We start from the raw sequence: 19,052 nt of genomic DNA, 5'->3' as shown, positions 1-19,052 counted from the left end.
ATACCTCGGCCTGTTCTTGGTTTTAAACTAATAGGATCTGTTTGGTTCTTCTCTCTCCCAGAATATTAAAGGTATTTGATTGACTCAAGATTGGAAGTGACTGTGATGTTTGTACCATCTACTTAGTAAGACAGACTGCAGCAAGCGTGCCGTGAGAGTTTTTATTTCTTTAGACAATTTGTTGATCCTCCTTAGGGGAAGCAAACCTGCCTTGATCTGGTAGTGTTGTGTAACTTTATAGCTTGCTGGACCTGGATGTAGGTCAAAAATGCCTAAGGTCACCGAGGAATGATTCAGCATCGGATAGTTAAAGAAAAGGGAAGAAAGAAATCAAGTAGAGGCCCTTTTCTCTGTTGTATCGTTCGGGTATGCTTGGCAGTACCTAGACAAGCCAGTTTCTAGCCCAGCGCTGGAAACTCAGGCTGGGGCCTACTGGCCTCTTTTTCCTCCCTGTTGTGGCATTCATGGGATCAGACAGGAAAAAGAGGTTATTGAAGCATTCTCCCTCTGACACCCCTCAGGGTTCTTGCCTTACACTTTCCCAGATAGCCCGTGAGCTGTGGAAGCTGGAAGGGTGGCCTCTTGGCACAGGCCAGAAGATGAGGCTCCACAGGCGAGTAGCTGTCCTCTGCAGCTCTCACGGGTGCCCTTCCGATCAGGGATGAGGAGCCAGGCACACAGGCCAGGTGGCTCAGGATATCAACTCCCGGTTGTAGAGATGAGTTGTGGAGGGTTGTGAAGATGAGCCTGGGAGGCAACAGAGGTAGCTGGCTGCCATCCTGCCTCCCTTAGTGTCATTTTTCCTGTCTCCTGATCCTCCATATTTCTCTCACTCCGGGGGATTCCTGCTAAAGTGATACTGGTGTACACTTTAATACCAATTAAGCCATGGCCCCTCTTGGTTTTAATGAGAAATCTATTAAAATGGAACATTCTAATAGAGAATATCAGAGGTATCTTATTTGTTTTATGATCTGTCAGGCCAAACTCATCTGAAAACATAAATTAGACATGTCACTCCTTTGTGCTCCAGTGAATTTCCGTATCACCGAGCATAAAATCCAGACTTCTTACTGTGACCTGAAAGGCCCTAACTAATCTGGTAGCCCTCCGGCTACCCCTCTAACCTGAGCTCATAGCATTCTTTTCTTCCGTCTTTCCTCCTACAGGTGAAGCTTGTTCTCACCTCAGGGCCTTTGCACGGGCTGGTACTCTGCCTGGGAAGCTTTGTGTACCTCCATCTCTTTTCCTCCTTGTCATCTGGCATTTGGGTCTCTGCTTAAATGCTGTCTTCTCAGGCCCATCGTGGTCTCTCAGTCACACTTCCTGGCTTTTTTCTTCATAGCACTTACTATGACACTGTCATAGTGTCTTTGGTTCATTATCTGTCTTTCCCCACCAGGATGTCAGTGTGCTGAAGGAGGGCCTTGCTGTCTGATCTAGCACTGCGTAGCCAGTGCTCAGAAAACTTAGAGCTGGCACTCCACGAATATTTGCAGATTGGATGAAGGAACAAAGTAAAACCTGAGGCTGCAAGGCTTATGGCGGCCCCATTGCTCTCCATTTCTGTCCCCAGCTCCCAAATACCAGACTACTGGCTCCATGGCCTTCCGCCTGTGCCTCTGCCAACTGGCCTCCAATCCACTCCTTGAGGATGAATAAATGAAGGCACAGCCCACAGTGTCAGGAAGCCGCCAAGCCCCAGAGTAGAAGCGGTAGCTAGACCTAGCAAATCCTTGAGCTCCAACCCTTCCTGGAGCCCTCCAGAATCTGGACTGAGCAGGGTGTGTTGCCACTGTGGCTGACTCTTGTATGTACTGTAACATTCAGCCTGTAGCACCATTCGGTTCCGTGGCCTCTTTATCCAAGGATGCAGATAGGATATAGATAGGATTACCCTACATGCTTCCTTACCGTCTTGAAATGTCTGAGTGAAGAAAGGCCTGAGAGTTTAGGGTCTCTGGGACCTCAGTATTGTCTCTGGGACAGTGGCCAGTTTGTCTCCCCCAGCCTCCTGCCCCCCTAAAGTACCCGGTTTGTCACTACTTCCAGCCCATCACGGGCACCAGTCAGGCTTTTTGGTCAGTTAGTTAGTTTGTTTTGCATACATGCTTACCTCCACACTCCACCTTCCTGATTGTGAGTCGGGAAATCTCAGTCTCCTGACAACTATATGCCTTTTAATGACTTAACATTTTATTTTATGCTTTTATGTTCTCACATATAATTTCCTTGGATCCTACAAAGAATACTGACTGGTGCGTATGTCAAGTAATATCTCATTTTCTGGCGGAGGAGGTGAGGCCCCAGTACTTCTGTGACAGGTCTTGCTGTATACACTCCTTTTCGTGGCCCTCGGACCCCAGCAGTGAAGGTTTCCTTGTCTGGAGATCAACAAAGCCTGCGACTGGAGAGCTAAATTTAAGGTTTAGGGAAATACAAAAATGGGTTTGAACTTATAAGACCTAGGTTTGACCCGCATAGTAGCTTGTTGATCTTGATCAAATCACTTAAACTCTGTGTTCCCCTCAAAATTGGTGCCATTAAAACCTACCCTATGGAGTGGCTTGTGAGGTTCAGATGAAAGTGTGTGTTTGGAATTGCTTTATAAACTTTAAATTAGTATGAAGATAGGAAATGTTATAACAGCTTTGGTTCTGGGTCCTTATTCCCCGTGGGACAGTCCTACTTATGATAAAGCCTTAGGCAATGATATTTCCCTCTTACAGAAATTAAACTTGCTTTAGAACCTTTGACCTTTGCACGACTGAGAGCCATTGAAGTAGACTTCCTTGACATAATGATTATTAAACTGTGGGCAAAGGGGACTGAACAATCGAATTTGTTCGGGTTTTCTTAAAGGAGCATTTCTATTTTCCAAAGCATCATAAAACAAATTTTCTTAGAAAATCTGTTATATATATAAATCACAGCCGTGAGCATTTGTATGCTCGCAGAGCTGCCAAATGAAGCCTACCTCTGGTGAGTCTCAGAGTATTTCATGGATGCTCATGTCCTGTGTGTTCATTTATTTTGCCTTCTGTTTGTGTCAGAGAACAGATAAGCTATAGGTGGTACCAAACTTAAAATATGGTAGAAGAGAGTGCGGAATTTTCCCTGAGAATTGGCTGAAAGATTTAATCTTTGTTTTTTCTAAATGGTAACATATATATAACACCGATTTACCATTTTTAAAGTGGCATTAGTACATTCACATTGGTTTTTGCAACCATTATCATCCATCCACAAAACTTCTTTATCTTGCAGAACTGAAACTCTCTGTTAAACAATAACTCTCCTTCCTTCCTCCCTTCCACAGCCCTTGGCAACCCCCATTCTACTCTCTGTCCCTATGACTTTGACTGCTCTACATACCTCATATAGGGAGACTCATACGGTATTTGTCATGTTGTGACTGGCTTATTTCACTTAATGTGTTCAAGGTTCATCCATGTTGAAGCATATGTCAGAATTTCCTTCCTTTTTAAGGCTGAGTAATATTCCATTGTATGTATATAACCGCATTTTGTTTATCCATTCATCTGTTGTTGGCCGCTTGGGTTGCTTCCATATTTTGGCTCTTGTGAATAATGCTTCATGAACATGGGTGTGCAAATATCTCTTGCAGATCCAAGATTCTTTTGGGTTTATATCCAGAAATGGAATTGCTAGATCTTATGGTGATTCTATTTTTAATTTTTTGAGGAATCACTATATTATTTTCCATGGCGACTACATCTTTTTACTTTTCCACTAACAGAGCACAAGAGTTTGAGGAAAAGATTTCCATAGCAACTCCTTAATACTGACCTCTCAACATCAGTGTTCCGCAAGACTAAGCAAGAATGCATTAGTTGTCCCATAAGTGCCACTTCCTAGAATCAACAGCTTTTAAAAACTGTGCCTCCTGGTTTATGGCACTTCATCATCTCTTAAAAAGTAGGCAAGAGAGGGGCACCTGGGTGGCTCAGTCGTTAAGCATCTGCCTTTGGCTCAGGTCATGATCCCAGGGTCCTGGGATTGAGCCCCACATCTGGCTCCCTGCTCAGCAGGAAGCCTGCTTCTCCCTCTCCCACTCCCCCTGCTTGTGTTCCCTCTCTTGCTGTCTCTCTCTCTGTCAAAAAATAAAATATTAAAAAAAAAAAGTAGGCAAAAGAAAGTGTGTTTTCTTAGTGGTTTGTTGTCAAGATAGTCATTCCTCCTAGAGCTGTTTGCTTGGCATCTTCCTCACTTCCAGCTGCTGTTCTGTGATACTGAAAAGTCCAAGGTTGATCACCTATGTGTCTTTGCTCTGGAAAGTTTCTCTTTCTGCAGATTCAGTTCCCTGAAATGAAGTTGGAATGGGGCATGGTGGTTGACTTTTGCTTCCAACTTGCAGATGTTACAGACAGTTTAGTGTCTAGTTTCTCAAAGATAGGAACTATTTAAAGGGACTAGATTTTAAAAACAGCATCTCTCATCACAAGGCTTCAGACAAGATGTAAATTTCCAAAGCCACAAAGCTGTAGCAGCCAGATGATCTTTTTTGTTGGGTCTGCCGTCAAGCTCTTCCATGTTCGTTAGTTCAGCCTGCTTTACTCCTCATGGTCTTATTCCTGATTAGGGTGGGGACGATCCTTGAGCAAACCCTTAACCTTTTTGGCCTATAAAACAGATACCTATCCTCTCTTTTGATATTTTGGAAGAGAGAAAACTCACAATTTGCAGTATATCCCAGTCTCAAATCAGGAAGCAGTTTTGATTATCTAACCTTAGACAGGTTTATGAAGGATTTATTACCTTCTTGCCTTGTGGTTGATGTTTTTTCAGTAATTAAGGCTTGAGAGAAATGTAAGAGAAGACTCTGGAGTGGATTAATTCCTACCTCTTCCTCTCTTCCCCTAGTCCCCAATGCCACTTGACTTACCCTTGAGAGGAGAGAGAGGGGTGCTCAAAAGATCCTTTTTCCAAGTCCTCTTTTAATTTTTCAAAGTACTAACAATCTTCTCCTTTATTTTTTCTAATTTTAATTTTTTAATCTTTAAAAATATTTTATTTATTTGAGAGACAGAGAGAGTGAGAGAGAGAGCACGAGAGTGGGGTGAGGGGCTCAGGAGAAGCAGACTCCCCGCTGAGCAGGAAGCCCGATGAGGCACTCAATCCCAGGACTCCGGGATCATGACCTGAGCCGAAGGCAGACACATAACAGACTGAGCCACTCAGGCACCCCAATCCTCTCTTTTAAAGGCACTCTGTCTCCAGTGCCCAGGCTAACTCCTTCTGCATCCACTTTGCCCCGGAGGCCCACCTTCTCAGTCCTCTCACCGTGATTTCAGCACTTTTCCATGCTCTTAACCAGACTCATTTTTATTTGGGAACCCTAGAGACTTGAGAAAGAACTGAGTATGGTAACGGGGATATGCTAAGAAAATACCACCAAGAGGAAAATAGGAGCAGACAATTCTAAAAGAAGAGATATAAATTACCATTAAATATATATTTTGTAAAAGTCCATCGTGATGATGAATTCAAGAAGAGCCCTTTATCAAACAATGAGCTGCTGCAACCTCTGCCATCAGCTTGGAAAGAGGGAAAACCCCACCACCTCATGCTTGACGAACGTCTAAGGAAGCAGACACACTCAGATCCTGTTAGTTTACGTTCTCTTTCCTTTTCTAAAAAATTATTTGAAGAGGCGCCAGGGTGGCTCAGTCAATTGGGCGTCCGACTGGTGATTTCTTTCTGTTAGACCACGCTGCCTCCTCTCACATTTCACTTTATTCAAGGAATTCTGCTTTTTCTGATCTCATACCAAGGCATGTGGGTAAAACCTGGAACTCCGTGCATTCTCGCTACCGTAATCTCAGGCGTCTGTGGCTTCACTAGATATCAACAAATCGTGAAATGCCCAGGGAGAACTTGGTTGAGGTTTGGGATCTTAAAGAACACTTTCTGCACGTGTTCCTAAATTCACCATCCTCTTCTCTGCACTGCTGTTCGCCGCCCACCCTCTTCATGACATATGGTCTCAGAGTGTCTTTATATAACTATAAGAGGGCAGATAGAATCCCTAACATGAGCGATATCAAGGGCAGCCCTTGAGGCGCATGTGAGGCCTGAGGTCTGTGAAGTCCAAATGTCTTCGCTAATTTGGCCGTTGTGCCTGGGGCCATGTCTGTGTGAAAACCTATTCTCCTATGTTGAGGGACATAGGCAGACCCTATAGGCAGCATGTGGGGGAAACTGTGAAGTCAAGTCCATGCTCTACCATGTCCCCTCTGTGACTTTGGGCAAGTCCCACAGTCTCTGTCTCCATTCTTCTCAACTCTTACCAGTATTCCCAAACCCACGTCTTTTTGTGAAGAATGAAGGAAAGTGTTTGGCATTAAACTCTGCAAATGGCAGTGCTGACTGTAGTTACAATGGCACCTGGGCACCCACACTGGGTCGCTGAGAGTTTCTGTCATCTCGAGAATGCTGGGAGTGGCAGACGGTGTTGCACATGCCGTCCGCCCTCCTTATGCCGTGGCTCTGTGCTCTCACTCCTAGTTCTCTGTCTGCTCCTGCCCTATCCCTGCTCCTCCCTCCCACATTTCAGTAGTCAAGGATTCTCAAGCAGCAGTGACCACACAGATTATCTGTGTGAAGAGCCTGTTACTTGAGGTCCGGTCAGAAGATAAGCCCCCTAACTTTGGCGACTTACCCCATCCCCACCCTGTTCTGTCTCACCACACAGCACTCGCATGCACACACGTACTTTTTTTTACCCCTCACATTATCTTTTTTGCTAATGGCTAATAAAAATATTAGATTCTTGCTAAAGTTACCTGACTTCCCAGTTGATCTCCTCTTCCTCCCCACCTCCCCAGTGAAGCAGAGATGTGACATAGGGTATGAGAGGAAACTGAGAACTGGGGATACCGAGATTAAGAAGATACCTTGTCCTGTTGTAAAGGCTGCAAGAGAAGCGAGTGCAGAGTGCTCTGGGAGGCTCCCGATGTGGCAGGGAAGATGGGGAAAGGAGTAGAGGAGATGATACTTGAGTGACCTATACAAAAAGGTGGTGGGAGGTATCTCCGCTGTACAGTTGAGGAGGTGAAGGCAGAAGTTTAAGGACCGACCCCATGGTCGCAACTGGTCACTGGAGAGGCTAGAATTCGGACTCTGCATTTGGCTAGCTTAAGGTTTTGCACCAAGATAAACTACCGTATGAAAGATAAGCAAGTAATTTGGGGTCATTACTATTTATCCACTGCTTCGTAAGATTGCAAATGTATGAGTGCTAAAAGTGGAAGAAGCAAATAATTACTTTCCTGTACGTGAAAGAAGCTCTTTTTGGGAATAAAACAAAAGCTAGCGTTCAGCATAATGAAAAATTAGACTTTTCGAGAAGGCCATCTTATTTTTGCCGGTATGCTAAAAATTGTCACATATTTTTAACATCTTTTCTGCTAATAAAATTTTATGCACGATGCAAGATTAATTCTGATGTGCTAATATACAAGTGTAAATTCACATTTACACTTGTGTATTTGGTTAGTACTCTGGGCTTTTTTCCCCCTGCTTTTGAGAAGCTTCTTTTCTTCTTTCTTCCTTTCTTCAATGTAAGTATCCGGTGTAAATGAGAAAAAGTTAGCAGATTGTCATTTAACTCCAAGATATCTACATGCCGTATACTGCAAAGACGGTAAATTGATTTCACGTGTAAAAATCTTCTTCTGCAGTGTGTTACTTGTACCAAAGCAAATTATCTTGCCAAGACACTAAAATCCATTGTTTTGTTTCATCTGTGTTGTTATAGATCACTTTAAATTACACATCACCTAAAATTTGGTTTCAGTCCCTCAACAAATACCAATTTCATCTTATCTTGATTCCTGATGGCCTAGAAGAATGCAGATTCATTAAAATGTTCTATACACAGACTTGAACTTTAAGTTACTTCTTTTCCTCAAACATTTTCATTTCAGTTTTATCTTAATGGCATGTATTTCTGTGACAGAAAAAAAAATGTCAGCAGGCTTAAACTGGGCAAATTATAGAATTTATGTGGCTTCAGCCTCCTTTAAGTAAAAGGAGGTTGAGCTCTTAATTCCCTTTTTCTGTAAGATTCTATGATTCAGGATTTTGTTTCAAGTAATGCTCTCTACCTTTCATAAGTTGAAGATAGAGAGTTGTTGATGGATCAAGGCTGAAAAAATCATGAAGAAATCTTAACGTGTGCACTTACCACACATTAAGTTATCAGGTGTGACAAATCTGGTGGCTTCTTATATCCTTTTGTTTCCTAGCCAAAAGGCATCAAAAGTAATCCATCTTCAGATGTAAGTGCATTTCATGAGATTTGACCATAGAATGATAAAGAGTACCAGCTTGTCACAGGCTCTCAGTTGGCAGACAATACATGATGGTTGAAGTTAATGTAGGCATATTTTGATTCACTTGCTGAGTTACACAGCATTTCTAAATGCGAGTCCAAAATTTTTTTTCAAAACTAAGCCCAGGAAGGGATATGAATGCATAAAGACTTACATGCATATGTTTATGGCAGCTTTATTTTAATAGCTAAAAACTAGAAACAACCAAATGTCTATCAACTGGTGAAGGATTCAACAAAATGTGGTACATTCATACGTGGAACACCACACTGCAATAAAACAGAACAAACTCCTGATAACATGCCACGACAGGGAGGGGTCTCAAAAGCATTATGCTCAATGAAAGACATCAGACAGAACAGACTACATACTGTATGGTTCCATTTATAGGAAATTCTAGAAAAGGCAAAGCTGTAGGGACAGAAAGCAGATCAGTTGTTGCCTGGGTCTGGGGGTAACAGGAAGGCACCGACTAGAATAAGGCACAAGGGTAATTTTGGTGGTAATGGAAACATTCTACATCATTTCAGTGGTGCTTACATGAATGTGCACATTTGTCAAAACTCAGCAATGTGTACACTTGAAATTGGTGACTTTTATTCAGTGTACATTGTACTTCAAATTTTTTTTTCAGGTTTTTATTTAAATTCCAGTTAGTTAACAGACAGTCTAATACTAGTTTCAGGTGTAGAATTTAGGGATTCATCACTTACATACAACACCTAGTGCTCCTCACGACAGGTGTCCTCCTTAATGCCCAGCACCCATTTAGCCCATCCCTCTACCCTCCTCTTCCCCTCCAGCAACCCTCAGTTCTCTATAGTTAAGAGTCTGTTTTATGGTTTGCCTCTCTCTTTTTTCCCCCCATGTTCATCTGTTTTGTTTCTTAAATTCCACGTGAGTGAAATCATAGGGTGTTTGTCTTTCTCTGACTGATTTATTTCACTTAGCCTAATACCCTCTACATCCATCCATGTTGTTGCAAATAGTAACATTTCATTCTTTTTGATGCCTGAGTAATATTCCATTGTGTACATCTGTATAGACCACATCTTTATCCATTCATCAGTTGGTGGTCATTTGGGCTCTTTCCATAATTTGGCTGTTGATAATGCTGCTGTAAACATCAGGGTGCATGTATCCCTTCAAATCAGTATTTTTTTTTTTTTGGTTAAATATTTATACCTCAAATTTTAAAACAAACAAGGCAGTATCTTGAATGACTTACAAAGTGACTACTTCAACCAGAGAAATAATCACTTTTAAATTTTGAACTTTGAAAGCTTATTTTTAATTAACGGTAAAAGATACAAATAGTATTTGTTTTTATGATGAATCGATACAAAAGTTTGACCCCAAAATGTGTTTGCATAGAAAACGGTAAATGATCAACTTGTTTTAATATCTCACTGCATTTTTGCTTTCTCTTTACCTCTCTGCCCAACCTAGAAAAACTAATTGAGGGACTCAAATCTCCTGACACTTCTCTCCTGCTCCCTGACCTCTTGCCTATGACAGACCCTTTTGGTAGCACGTCCGATGCTATAATTGGTAAAGTCGTCATCTGTTTCTTCAGTCCTGCATGATATATGTGTCTGTTTCAAGAATGATAACTAACTGGTTAACAGATCCCTAGTGAATAGCCCTGCTGAGGAGTGGAAAATGCCACAAAGCCTCCTTTAATCATATTTATTATCACCCCAAAGGAAGTGTTTTCTCTGCCTTCCAGGGGCACCACACTGTTATTTTTGCTTTGCTTGATAGCCTGAGATTTCTAGAGGGACTTTTTATGAATGAGGAGGAATGGAAAAATTCACTGTTCGTTACAAAATCTTCATGAAGGAAGTTGGTTTCAAGCTGGGACCTTACCTTTAGCAGATTCTTCTTTAGAAGGCCCCTGTATGTGCCGGGTATCCATAACAGGAAACACTTGCCCAGTGGTGAAGCCCCATGAGTAGAATCCAGGCAGGGGCTTGGTCTGCTCAGTCTGATACTGCCCTGTGCTCCTACAGCAAGGCAGGCAAGACGTACAAGATGTCCAGGGCCTCTGTACTCCAGGGCACATAGTCCACGAATTCAGCAAGGCCATGAGCCTAGAGAGAGATGGGCCTTCAGCTGCAGGATGTGAGACAGTGCAGAAGACCTCCTAGCTACGTCAGGGGGTGGGATTTGAAATGGACTAGTGGCCTTTGCGAGGCACAGAGGATGTCTGCCCCCAGGTTTATCCCTTAAGAAAAGCAAAATTACCGTAAGATATTACAGTGCCTTTCAGCCTATGTCTTCTGACATGGAAGAAATCTGCTGGGTGGCTCGTGTTCTACATTTATCTGTAAAAACTGAGACTCACCAAGACACGTCATAGCAGTTAACCTTGCAAATGCATGCTCAGTCAGTGAAGCCCAGGCACTCAAAGCAGCAGAAATAAAGTAACTTCTTGTGCTGCCCATCTTGCCCTAGACTAGCATTTTAGAGCCCTGTAGAAGAAAGCCTTCACAGAATTGTCTAAAGAACCTTTTGACTCCTTTTCCCTTACCCTTTGTTCTCCTTTCTTAATGCTGTGTTACAAAAGAAAAAGCCGATGTTGCCGTTGAGAGTCTCATACCAGGACTGGAGCCCCCAGTGCCCCAGCGCCTTCCATCTCAGACGGAATCTGTGACCTCGAACCGCACAGGTCAGTCAGGTCTCTCTGTAGCTGCGGGGACCATTCATTGTGGTGGACCTCACAGTCAACCCTTCCACCTGCAGCAGGTGACCCTGGGCTTCTTTTGCAGCCTGGTCAATTGCCCCTAGAATGGATACTTCATATGGGTACAGCCCCAGCTTCTAGATGTTTAGTGATACCATTCCATGCTGAAGAGCAGAGTACTTTTTGGAGCCATGTTCTTTGTAGAGTGGTACTTGGGATTTCTCTGGTTATGGTGTTTCGTTATTCAAGATTCTTTTCACTGGTGGCAGGTTCCCTCCACCTCCTTCCCTAAAGAACTCTGCTGAGCTGCAAGGATGACCTTAACTCCTCCAAGGTTTCTGAGCTGTCTTTCCACCCAGTGGTGTCAGTAACTTCATGGAGCTCACGCTCTGGATGTTGACATTCTATTCCCAGCACAGTGCTTTTAGCCTATGTAGGTGGTTTGCTGTTAAATTGTAAGCAGAGTTGAAATCTGCCCTGGTCCAGCATTGTTTTTACCCTAATTTCAAACTTCACTCTTAATAGAATTCCTTAACTGCCCATAAATCCAGAGCTGATAACCTGCATTTTTATTGAGTCCATAGTTGCCTTGGTAAAAGTGTCTGATTTCCTACCTTGGAACAGAAAACAATTAGAAGTCTGGGAACTTCGAAAATGAACTCAAGGAGGTGGGGGAAAAAATGAACATGGAAGGCTAGATGGTTCCTTTCCCTTGTGCTTACTTGACTTTTCTAAAACTTTCCCAGAGAACAATTTGTATGTTAAAATGCTTGAACTCTGCATTTTGTCTTCCTTCTGTTCCTTACCTAAAAGTAAAATCATATATTCAGAGGAGCAATTCAAATTTAAAGAAGACTAGTAAGAAGCAAGATCATTTTATTTTGAATGGGGATCTGGTTGAGTTCTAGAAAATGCTGTTTATCGTGTCATAGTCTGCTAATAAGCCAGGGACAACCCCTTCCTAGTCAGCTTAGATACCTCATCCTATTGTACCTTTCCCCCAAAATGTTTAGGGAAAGTTGAAATGAAACTCTTTAGTGGCAAAGTCCTTTTTCCCAAGTGGCATTTGCTGAGAACTGAGTTGCTAAAGTTTTATTGGCATCCAGATCACAGATTTGCTGACCCAGCACCCTCTGAGCAAAGAATTATTCCATATTTATATGTTCATGTTAAGAGGAATCTAGAAATACATGTTTCTATTGATGAAAATGCTGGGGGGCTTAAGATATTACTTGTGGTTTTCTTTCTCCCGCCTTGGCTTGTACATATGACATGTAAATGCAGTAACTTCAAGGCTAAGCTCTAATCTCATGATATTGTGTGTGCCATTTAATGCCATCACCGACTTGGGATGCTGTCAATCTGGACTCAGATTCTCTCACCGGGGAAGATTCCCTGATTGATTGCTCCCTGCTTTCTAACCCTACTACTGACCTTCTGGAAGAGTTTGCCCCCATAGCGATCTCTGCTCCAGCCCATAAAGGTAAATGCTTTCCTGTCCTCGGGCTCCCATGTCCTTCAAGGAGAACTGAATGACCCCTGAGAATTTTCCTTATGGAAAGTCTTTGCCAGTGAAGTGTTTGTGCCCCCTCCTTCATATGGAAAACTCGAGTTGGTACTCTAAGCCACTGTGTTCTAATCCCTCTCGGGAATAGTGCCTGATGAGGCTTAGACAACAGATTGGTGGAACCACTGCTTCCCGGCAGTCACGAGGACTGCAGATGTTCTGTGTTCTCCATTCAAGGCGGAGCTCTATACCTTTGCAGTCCCCGCAAGTAGATGATTGAGTTGACTATCCACTGACTGACTGTTATTAATATGATACTGTTGGCCTTAGACCTTAAAATTGTTGCATCAAATCTGACTTAAAGTTTTTGGGTAGTGATTGCTACAATAAAAAAGCAGGCATAAGTCCTCAAAAGTCAGTCTTCAAAGATTGAACTTAGAATTCTAAGTTTTGAGTTTTGAGTCATGATTGATTAGTGGATTTCTCTTTCTCATCTACCACTTTCATTTCTTAGTCCTGGGTTAATACCTGTTTGAAATGCTGCTGGACAGAAGTAGCTTGAATTAATTGAGTTCTCTTCAGTGAGCTGTTTGTGAAAGTGACCGGTACAGTGCCTGGCTTACTGGATGCAGGCATTCACTAAACTTCTCTCTGTACTGGGGTGGTAACACTGGTTTCCTGGAAGGAGCAAATATATAGAAAACGAACAGTGTAAGTTTATTCTGAAAGAAATTCAAGAAGCAAGCCTCTCCAAGATGTCTAAAAATAATTAGTTTATGGTTTGCGGTGGTAATAGCTGAGTTTTGTTTTTACCCTTGATGGCATTAAAATGATTATGTTTTTATGGAGTGTGTGTTTAACCAATTACGTCTGGCAGGAGTGTGTCAGCAACAATATGTAATTACAGAGAAGCATCACTTGCAAAATAGGTGCTCAGCTAGCACTCGCTCGTAGGGTAATCTTAATCAGAATGGAGGGGACTATTCTAACAAACTTCTGCTTGAAATCTCAGGGCATGTGATCTTGGGCCCCAACATTCCCTGAGGCATCAGAGTTGGTGGAAAGTCTTTTTTCCCAATCACAGGACAGCAGGTCCTTTCAGAAGTATTTTGTTTGCCTTGTACACAAAAGCAGCAGCTGCTTTTTTTTTAAATTTAAATTCAATTAATTAACATATAGTGTATATAGCAGTTGCTTCTTAAAGAGCTTCTAATTACCTCCGCCCTGCCCCTGGCTTTGAGTTTCTTGAGTATTGTTTGTTAGACCTCTGTTTGTTCAATAAGGAAGATAAATGACTAATTCCTGTGCCTTTGTGAATTACTGATGCTGAAGAGATACCTCACAATAACTACAATTAATGGTCTTAAAATGGCAGAGAGAATTCATCCTCTAACCCTTCTCCCTAATCATTTCTGAAACTCTTAACGTGGCCAGCTCGAAACCGTTTTTTTTTTTTTCCTGTCTCCCTATTTTCCAGTTTTGTACTTTTATTTCAAGTCATGAAAATAAGCATTTTCCACCTTCAAAAACAAAAGTGATTGTATAGTTGGGAACTTTGTGCCTCTTACATGTTCTCTCATTTGCTAATCTCTACCTCTGTTGTTTCTGCTTGTGTACTTGCATTATGTATTAAGCTGCAGAAGATAGTAATCTCATCTCAGGTTTTGATGTCCCTGAGGGCTCGGACAAGGTGGCAGAAGATGAATTTGACCCTATTCCTGTATTGATAACCAAAAACCCACAAGGTAAGAAAGAGAGGATGGGGAAAAGAGGAGAGCTTGACATCACAGCTCACTACAAAGTAGTAGTGTACCTAATCTCCAAGAGGGGATAAAGCATCCACACTTAATGAAGGAAACTGGGGATAATGACAGGCCTTGGGGCTGAACCAGGATAAGATAGAGATACAGGTACAGATGGAGATACAGTTATCGTAAAGCTTGACTGTGATGTTTATTTAGAGGGAGGAAAAGTATTTAATACTTTGACTAAAACCTGATTTTTACAAAGTATCAAGCCAAAAATAAAGTGGAAACTTAGTGGAAACCGGAAGGCATATATTTTTTAAAAAGCTCTGAACATTTTTAGCATGATCAGAATCATCTGTAATAAATATTCTTCCCCAAGAGATTAAGTATGGTGCTTTGATACCATTTGCATCTTTTGGACATTTGTGAAGCATCCTTTTTCCTCTTTGATGGGTTAAAATCATTTCAATGTGCCATGAGACACCGAATTGACATGGGACCGTCTATATACTTCTTAAAGCATGTTTCTATTGCAGTGGTCTTAGAAACTAATTTCTTCCCAAAGCAAAAACTATTGGTTTTTACTTTGTCAGGGAGATGATTCGATGTGATCAGGAAGTTAGGGTCCAGCCAGCGGTTCCCAGGCAAAATATATATTCATTTGAAAATAGCATCCTCTTTGCAAGGTGTTCTGCCTCTAGTATGGTGTGCCTGAAGTTTTGGTGGGAGGTGGTGGATACCTAACTTGTATGTTTAAAAATCAACATGTAAGAGTTTGCAAATGTAAATTGTTGCTTCTCTAGGGTTTGGTTTGGTTTTTGTTTTTTTCTCCTTTGCTTGCTCTGCACATCTAAACCTTAACACTCTGTGTTTTGTACTGAATTCCTATCTCTCCACTTCCAGGTGGGCACTCTAGAAACAGCAGTGGGAGCTCTGAGTCCAGTCTTCCCAACCTAGCCAGGTCTTTACTGCTGGTGGATCAGCTCATAGACCTGTAGCCGTGACCCAGTAGCAGATGCAGTTCTGTAACCTTCACACCGTAATATACGTTTTCATTACGGAGTTATAAGAGAAATGATTTTTTTAAAAATCTGCTAATAAGGGGCCCTCTAGCCCTTATCTCCTATCCCTTGCCTTCTCCTGTAGAAAATGATAAGGAAAGAAAATCACTTTGGCCCTCCAGATATTCCTTGGCCAGTTCCTCCCTGTTAGTTTGCTGTGTTTTCTCATTACCCTTCTTCAATAGCATTATCTTAAATTAAGCGCTAGATGCCATGAGCTTCACCTCTGCTGGAATCAACTCCACCCAAAGCTTAACTGTAACTGAAACTAGTGAATTGACACCTTTGTCTCATTCTTGCTAGGAATGGCCTCCCAAACCAATCCTCCCAGCCCCAGTCTCCTTTGGCCAGATGCTGATGAATGTGTTTCTCTGTTTTTGCTTTTTATGCTGCTGCATTATCATGAGGACATGGCTTCTTCAGTTGGTTTTAACTCTAGGCTGTAGCCTAGAGATGGGTGTGTGACTTAAGAGAGGGTAAAACTGACTGACGGATGGGATATGTTTGAAAAGAGAAATTGAGCCCAGCTCTAGCCAACCAGCTTTGACCTTGTTTGATTCATAGATTTAGCCAAGGGATTTTACACCCCATGCAACCTGCCCAGCATTCATCCAGCATTCTGGCTCCCATTGAACTGTGCTTTCTCAGATCTGGAGACGTGACTGCAAGTACTTGAGATCCTTGGATAAAATGTGTACATTATATAAAACCCAAGTATTGCCATTCCTTTTCGTGTTAACTGTCCCGAGCCGGGATCTCAGAATTAGACCAAAACAAGACAATGGTGGTAATATGATACCTTTTATTAGAAGACTTTTCACTGGGGGGTGGATGGGGGAGGGGAAGGAATTGTAGCAGAAACAGATGTATTTTTCTTGTGATTTTTATTTTGAATCAAATATTGTAAATTGTGTATAAATGAAGACGCTGAATAGTTCTGTTTCCACTTGGCGTTTCAAGTCTGATATCAGGTGTCTGTACAGGGTTTTGATCTCTTTCCCTTGTATTAACTACACAGCAATCCTACAGTGTAACATATGGAATCATTTTGAGTAGACTTGTGTGTTGCTATACGCTTTCAGCAGGTCCTCTGTCTTTGTAGAATAAGCATGTTGTTTATTTTCAGATAATCAGAAATAAGTGTGCTGACAAGCTAGGCACAATTTGATTCTGGCTACTTACCTTTCTTTCTCTATGATGTTTGAATCGAAGGATGCAGCCAATGAAATATGCTCAGTTGGTTTTCCTTGGCTTCCTAGATTAAAAAAACAAAACAAAGTGTAGTTCCTCACTAACCTTAGAATATTGTTCATAAAATAAATAAAGGACCCTGCACTGATATGACAACATGCCTCATGGTCACCCTCTGTATATGTCCTTACTCATTGAAGTGTATTTTTTTTCCCTTACATAGAAAGCAATTTTATAAAATTGCTCTTTTGAAAAGCGGTGGGCACAGAGAAACCCATTATGGTTCTCTTCCTTGAGTGCCATTTTCCATGATCAGAAGGGGAAACTCTTAGTTGATCAGATTTGTACAAATAAAATTCCAAGCTCATTTGCTTGTTTCTCTGTCTAGTACTTTTGTTTCTTCTTCCTCACGTTTGCACTTTAAGGGGAAAAAAAAAGAAAGTTGAGCAGCAACAACAGCCTGCAAAACACTGCACTTTGGAGGTCAAGCTTTGACCCCAGAAATGTGAGAGCAGCCTTTGAAAGGCAGCGAAGGAAAAGTCTGAATCTTTCAGTCTTCCTTCTGACTTTAAATACTTCCTGTGGCAGCTGAAACTAGCTGAGCTAAGTAAAGCCCTCTATTAGGATAATGGATCATTTCCAAGATTGAGGGAGGCACAACCTTCCTGCTGAAGATAAAAAAAGGTGTCCTTGAAGAGCTCTCCATGATTGGATAGCAGTGAAAATGGGACTCGGTTTGCCCCTTTATGGACAGGAATATTACTGAAGATCAAAACTGTATTCTTTTTCCTGGACATAGAAAGAATGTATAAACTAATGAAGGAAATGTTTATTTTTAAATAAGAACAATGTTTTATGCCTATGTTTTCCAATTTGGTTTTTTTTCATACATATGCATGTTAGAAATAAAACGAAACATCTAGTTTCTCAATATAATTGAAAAAGTGAAGAGTACAGTTTAGAAATTCGGTATCTCTAAATTGTTCCTTTCATGTATTACCCATAATCACATTGAGATATATTCTCTAGTCATCTGGCTCAACAAAGCTTAATGGGAACTGTTAATGAAAATGAACAGACTAGAAGCCAGAGATTGGATGGAGGAAGTCTGAGAGAGATAATGACATGAAATCATCTTGGGTTTATTCTTTAGGAATAGGACCTCAAAGGGGAGAACTCTGTTTCTGTTAAGTTAGGGAATCCATGTGAGTGACTCGGTAAATGGGACCTCCCTTAGTTTATAGCTTCATCCCTGAGCTTAAAGGGTTGATTTGATATGACACTAGACACACTACAGTGTCTGATAATTGGTAGACATAGGAAACTCAAGACTGAGCCACAAGCGGGATCAGAGAGACCAGTCTCTAGTCCATCCACTTTCTCTCACAGGGGTGGGGTCTGAGGCCGGGCCATGGGAGAAGAGGCCTGGGCAGGACAGGCCACCTGGGGTCTCTCCCTGAACTTTACCAGTCACCGGCCAAGTAGCCGTCAGCAGGCACTTCACTTCTGAGAGCGGTTGTTCCTTATGTATACAATGATGAGTTTGGACTAGATGGTCTTTAAGCTTATGGAATTCTAGAGTTCTACGTACATATTATTATGCTTTGGAAGGACTATGAAGGATCTGTGTAATCCTGATGTTCTTCAGCTATCTTCTGTTACTGGAGCAGTATTTACATTTTAGAGAATTATAATGGGCCTTTACTAACTTGGGTGGCTCTTCCTTGGTTATCTGAATAGAAGCTTACATTATTGGACAGTTTTGGACATAGATTTTTCTTTCAAATATCTAGATACCATTTTTTTCTTTTTTAAATGGCCCTACCTATTCTAACAAAACAGTATCAGAAGACTTCAATTCTTTTAAAATATATAATCCGTGATCTGGCACTTAAAAATGGGCAGATACTATAAGCATATGTTTCTGATTTGCTTTAGTCCAACTGTGCAAGAGTAGTAACTATACCAGAACACATCACAATTTTTTTTTTCCCTTACAGCATTCAAATAACTAGATCACCAAATTTAAGTCCCAGTATTTTTAAAAACATAGGCCTCAGAGGAGATAAGGTTTAAATGGACACTTCTAACTACGATCATAATTAATGAGTTCTTCAGCAGACATACCAGAATTTTGGCCACTCATTGAGTGTTGTTCCCTTCAAAGGCATCTGGTTTTACTTGGGGAGCTAATACTTAACTCTAGTAATGCTGCCTTCACTTAGGTTAATTATGAAACTACCCCCCTCCTTAGAAATACCATCAAGGACAGTAATAAGGTGTAAGAAGATCCGTTGAATTATTATCTTTTTTTTTTTTTTAAAGATTTTATTTATTTATTTGACAGAGAGAGACACAGCGAGAGAGGGAACACAAGCAGGGGGAGTGGGAGAGGGAGAAGCAGGCTCCCCGCAGAGCAGGGAGCCCGATGCGGGACTCGATCCCAGGACCCTGGGATCATGACCTGAGCTGAAGGCAGTCGCTTAACCAACTGAGCCACCC

At 41.7% G+C, this 19,052-nt stretch overlaps 1 protein-coding gene across 27 annotated transcripts in view; it reads left to right on the top strand.

The window, feature by feature from the left end:
- The window catches only part of AAK1 (AP2 associated kinase 1), a 170,988-nt gene that overhangs the window by 139,187 nt on the left and 12,749 nt on the right, over positions 1-19,052 (top strand). For 7 of the 27 annotated variants that reach the window (XM_081832055.1, XM_081832068.1, XM_081832067.1 and 4 more), the window contains 4 exons: positions 9,807-9,908; positions 10,927-11,028; positions 12,416-12,526; positions 14,185-14,295. The exons of 5 other annotated variants lie outside the window; for them this stretch is intronic. In XM_081832055.1, the coding sequence (XP_081688181.1) occupies positions 9,807-9,908; positions 10,927-11,028; positions 12,416-12,526; positions 14,185-14,295 (426 nt within the window). Of the gene's footprint in view, positions 1-9,806; positions 9,909-10,926; positions 11,029-12,415; positions 12,527-14,184; positions 14,296-15,201; positions 16,967-19,052 lie in introns of those variants that run through there. 15 more of the 27 variants (XM_081832064.1, XM_081832062.1, XM_081832058.1 and 12 more) reach the window with 11 other exon arrangements.

Source organism: Leptonychotes weddellii, chromosome 10 (assembly GCF_054177405.1).
Source record: "Leptonychotes weddellii isolate Sample4059 chromosome 10, ASM5417740v2, whole genome shotgun sequence".
In the NCBI taxonomy this organism is placed as follows: Eukaryota; Metazoa; Chordata; class Mammalia; order Carnivora; family Phocidae; genus Leptonychotes; species Leptonychotes weddellii.
The sequence above is the reverse complement of the archived record's forward strand: the minus strand, read 5'-3'. Positions and strand labels throughout refer to the sequence as shown.